At 62.5% G+C, this 4482-nt stretch overlaps 1 protein-coding gene across 1 annotated transcript; it reads left to right on the plus strand.

Moving 5' to 3' along the window:
* Nucleotides 1-201: 201 nt before the first annotated feature.
* SSTR5 (somatostatin receptor 5) lies at nt 202-1355 on the plus strand. The gene has a single exon (XM_007100131.1). The coding sequence runs from the start codon at nt 241-243 to the stop codon at nt 1336-1338; it is 1098 nt and encodes a 365-aa protein (XP_007100193.1). The 5' UTR covers nt 202-240; the 3' UTR covers nt 1339-1355.
* The last annotated feature ends 3127 nt before the right edge of the window (nt 1356-4482 follow it).

Consider the following 4482-nt stretch of genomic DNA (forward strand, 5'->3'; position numbering starts at 1 on the left):
CCTGCTGCTCCTTCCTCTCTGGGCTTGTTTTCCAAACAATTTGCTTAATGTGATTCCCGGCCCAGTTGAACATGAGTAATCGTGTTTACCCGGCGCCATGGGGTAATCCTGAGCCTCCCGGGCCAGTGGGGCCGGGCGCAGGGGAGACACCCTCCTCGTCAGTCGCTCCGTGTCCTTCATTGTCTTGCAGTGGATGCGCCCGGCGCTCCCGCTCACCCTGCCCTGCCCGCGGCGGCCACGATGGAGCCTCTGTTCCCGGCCTCCCCACTGACCAGCTGGAATGCCTCCTCGGCAGCCACAGGCAGCGGCGGCGAGAATGGGACGCTGGCGGAGCTGGTGCCCTCCCCGGGCGCCCGGGCGGTGGTGGTGCCCGTGCTCTACCTGCTGGTGTGCACAGTGGGGCTGGGCGGCAATGCGCTGGTCATCTACGTGGTACTGCGCCACGCCAAGATGAAGACGGTCACCAACATCTACATCCTCAACCTGGCCGTGGCCGACGTGCTCCTCATGCTGGGGCTGCCCTTCGTGGCCACACAGAACGCCATCTCCTACTGGCCCTTCGGCCCCGTGCTGTGCCGCCTGGTCATGACGCTGGACGGCATCAATCAGTTCACCAGCATCTTCTGCCTGACCGTCATGAGCGTGGACCGCTACCTGGCCGTGGTCCACCCCATCCGCTCCGCCCGCTGGCGCCGCCCTCGGGTGGCCAAGCTGGCCAGCGCCGCGGTCTGGGCCTTCTCTCTGGTCATGTCACTGCCGCTGGTGGTGTTTGCGGACATCCAGGAGGGGTGGAACACCTGCAACCTCAGCTGGCCGGAGCCTGTGGGCCTGTGGGGCGCCATCTTCATCATCTACACGTCCGTGCTAGGCTTCTTTGGGCCGCTGCTGGTCATCTGCCTGTGCTACCTGCTCATCGTGGTGAAGCTGAAGGCGTCGGGAGTGCGCGTGGGCTCCACGCGGCGGCGCTCAGAGCGCAAGGTGACCCGCATGGTGGTGGTGGTGGTGCTGGTGTTCGTGGGCTGCTGGCTGCCCTTCTTCATCGTCAACATTGTCAACCTGGCCTTTGTGCTGCCCGAGGAGCCCGCCTCCGCCGGCGCCTACTTCTTTGTGGTCGTGCTGTCCTATGCCAACAGCTGCGCCAACCCCTTGCTCTACGGCTTCCTCTCTGACAACTTCCGCCAGAGCTTCCGGAAGGTTCTGTGCCTCCGCAAGAGCTACGGCACTGAGGACGCGGATGCCACGGAGCCGCGGCCGGGCCAGAGCAGCCGGCTGCAGGAGGCCATGCTGCCCGCACGCAGCTGCGAGGCCAACGGGCTCATGCAGACCAGCAAGCTATGAGCGCGGAGGCCGCGGGAGGGGACCCCGGGAGAGGCCGTCCTGGGTGTGGAGCGGGGGCAGGTGAGGGTACAGGAACCCACTGCCTCCTCTTCTGCTTTCCTTCCCGGAGAAGGTGGGGAACTGGAGCAGAAGAGAAGAAAGAGCCAGACAGCAGTGGGAGGAGCAGCCTCCCAAGGCAAATAGACCGGAGAGGCCAGGCCAAGTGGGGCGTATGCAGATGCCAGGCCCTGGAGGAATTCGGCTTCCTGTCCTCTCCACCCCCAAGAAATGCGCTCCTCCCACCCCCCAGGCCCGAAAACGGGTCCCAGAGAAGATGCCCTGGCAGCCTCGCTGGGAAAGGCCTTGGGCTCCCTGGTGCCTGGGCATCTTTGCGAGGCTGGAAGGAGAAGAACCAGAATGTGGGTGTCACTCACCCGCAGGCCCCCATCTGAGACAGCCCTGCCCAGTGCCGCCCCCAACTCGGTTGTCCTCAGTTGGCCCAGAGCAGGATGCCGACCCCAGGAGGGCGCAGGGAGCAGGCAGAGCCTTGCTGGGCAGGGGAAAGCCTGGGTCAGCGCTACCTGGGCCTCGGCACAGACCCCAGACAGAGGCCAAGCCCTGGAAACGAGATCACATAATGAGGGCGCTTGTGTTTGACAACCGCTCCCTGAATAAATTAGAGAATAAATGTTTGACTCTTTCCCAGAGCAAATATTGTCCCTGGAGCCAATTGAAGCCAGTGCAAATCAGAGCAAGTGGATCATACTCGGCTGGGCTGGGGATAGGCAAACACCCATGTGGAAGCGGCATCGGGACACTTAGATGATAAGGCAGGGGAAAGGGTACACAAGCCAGCTAAAAGGAGCGACAGGGCTGGGGCTGCGCCGGCTTGCCTCCTGGGGGTGGCAGGGTTAGGATTTGGCCCCGGAGCATGCAGGGGATGCATCTGATTCTTCCATGGCCTGGTGGGTGCAGGGAGTGTGTGGCTCGTTTGGGGCCCCTGCCTCCGACCCTGGTCAAGTGGGAACGCGGCCGCCTCCTGAGCCCCAGGCTGAGTCTCTGCCACTCCTGGGCTCCATCTTGGGGGTGGGGGCCACAAAGCCTGGCATTGGAGTCACAGGGAGCTGGTGACTAAAGCCACCCCCGCCCGGCCCTAGGGGGACCAGCATCCCAGGGAGGGGTGGGTGCCTGGGAGAAACAGGTTCGTTCAACCAACCACTCCCCACAACCCCTGGGTTCGGATGCAAAGTGCATCCACTCAGAATAATTTTGGGGAGCAAGCAGATGGCTCAGAAATATGTGCCCAGGTCAATTTCTCCCAATTGATTTGGCATCTTGAGCTCCCTCCCCAGGGTAACACCAGCCAAGAGTGCCCGTGTGGGGACTGCAGACACCAGCAGCAACCTGACCAGTCCTGCCTGTGAGGGGTGTGAGTGTGTGTGCATGTGTGCCTGTGTGTGAGTGTGTGTGTATGTGCTTCTGTGCATGCATGTGCCTGTGTGTATATATGTGTGAATGTGTGGGTGTGTATGCGTGTGCATGTGTCTGCTTGTGAGTGTGTGTGCCTGTGTGTGAGTGCATGTGTAGACATGTGTGTGCCTGTGTGTGTGCCCAGAGCCTGATGGACCCAGTAGGTGGAGGAGCTGATTCCAGGCAGCCCATGGACCCTGGGTCTGGGTGGGAGCTGGTGACCAGAACTGGCCAGGGTGGACAGTCCCTGAAGCCCCGGGCCAGGGTGGGACACCGAATGGGAGGAAGTGAGGACTAGGCACCCCTGAGAGCGTGTAGAGAAGCGGGGACAGGAGTGTTCCAGGAGAAACGTGAGCCCAGGGAGCCGTGGACATGGCATGGTGGGCCTGGGGATGCAGCCTGGCCTGGCCACTGCCCTCCGCACCCAGCACAGGCTGGGCACAGCTGCGGGGGCCACAGATCCACCACACGGCTTGCAGGTCCCGGGTCCACAGGTCCTGAGTGGGGCAGGGGGTGGGGAGAGCAAACACCCTCGGGGGGTGACCTGCTTTACTGTCTCTCTCTCCGCATCGATGGGTTTTATTGGCCACTGGGCTCCAGTGGCTCCCAGAGTGACCTTACTCAGGAAATCCGGCCCGCGGAGCAGGGTGAGGCCTCCTCTGGGATCAGGATGGGGGGGGCTGTTTGCCAGGCAGGGGGGGTGCAGGGTGGGAGGGGTGGGTGATGGAGGCGCAGCCCCCACAGGCAGAGCCGGTATTGTAGCCCCACAGTGAGGGAGACCAAGGCTGGCCCACCCTGAGGGCTGAGTGAGGGGTGCCCCGAGGAAGGGTCAGGAAGGGTCCACCCTCTTGGGCATTTTGGGACAGGAGGAGGGCAGACCATGGGTAGACACCAGGAAGAACTTCCCACAGGAATCTGGGGGCTGAGAGCTGGGACACCCTTTGGGGGTGTCAGGGAGGTGATCGACGTTGAGAATAGGGTCTTGGCTGGTCATCTGTTAGGGCCGCAGCAGAACCCTGGACTTCAAGGACTGGGTGGGCTGAGGACCTGGAGAGACTGCTGGGTCCATGACCCCCCCTCCATCCTGGCTGATGGGGGATCCCAGCCCTACAGTGCTGCCTCCCCTCCGCTGCTGTCCTGTACAGACTGGCCCATGCCATCCTGGCTCCTGAGGGCTGGTCTGGCCACCATGAACCTGAAGTGTGTTTGCTGAATGAATAACTGAGTGATTGATGTGATAATTGATTGATAATTGAGCGATGGCGGCTCTGTCCAGTTGGGGTCCTTACCTTGAAGGTCCAGTGACTGTCCAGGAACCTGATTGGGGTCCCCATCTCTGTCCTTCCCTCCCCGAGCTCTCACCCCTCTCCAGGGCCCTTGCTCCTCCCTGTCCCAGGCCCACCCCCTCCCCACTCCCTCAGGCTGCATATCTGGACGTGGTGGTGACAACTATGCATTTGTCGTATCCGCACTGATGGGTGTCTGGGGGCTCCATCTGCATGGGTCCCCACACTGGGGGCAGCAGGGTCTCTGCCTGAGCAAACCTCCCTCCCCTGGCCCCTGCCTCTGGGGAGGGGGGTTGAGGCCCTTTCTCAGCCACTCTCTTCTGTGACATCTGCACAGACAGCTGACCGTAGCTGCGGGGTATAGGGCGCCGGGCCTGTGGGTGGAGGGGCACGGTCGTCCTGGTGCTAT

The sequence above is a fragment of the Physeter macrocephalus genome, chromosome 14 (genome assembly GCF_002837175.3).
Source record: "Physeter macrocephalus isolate SW-GA chromosome 14, ASM283717v5, whole genome shotgun sequence".
In the NCBI taxonomy this organism is placed as follows: Eukaryota; Metazoa; Chordata; class Mammalia; order Artiodactyla; family Physeteridae; genus Physeter; species Physeter macrocephalus.

Bases quoted from the DNA above. Each gene is read 5' to 3' on its own strand.
- SSTR5 (XM_007100131.1), top strand. From the start codon at position 241: ATGGAGCCTCTGTTCCCGGCCTCCCCACTGACCAGCTGGAATGCCTCC.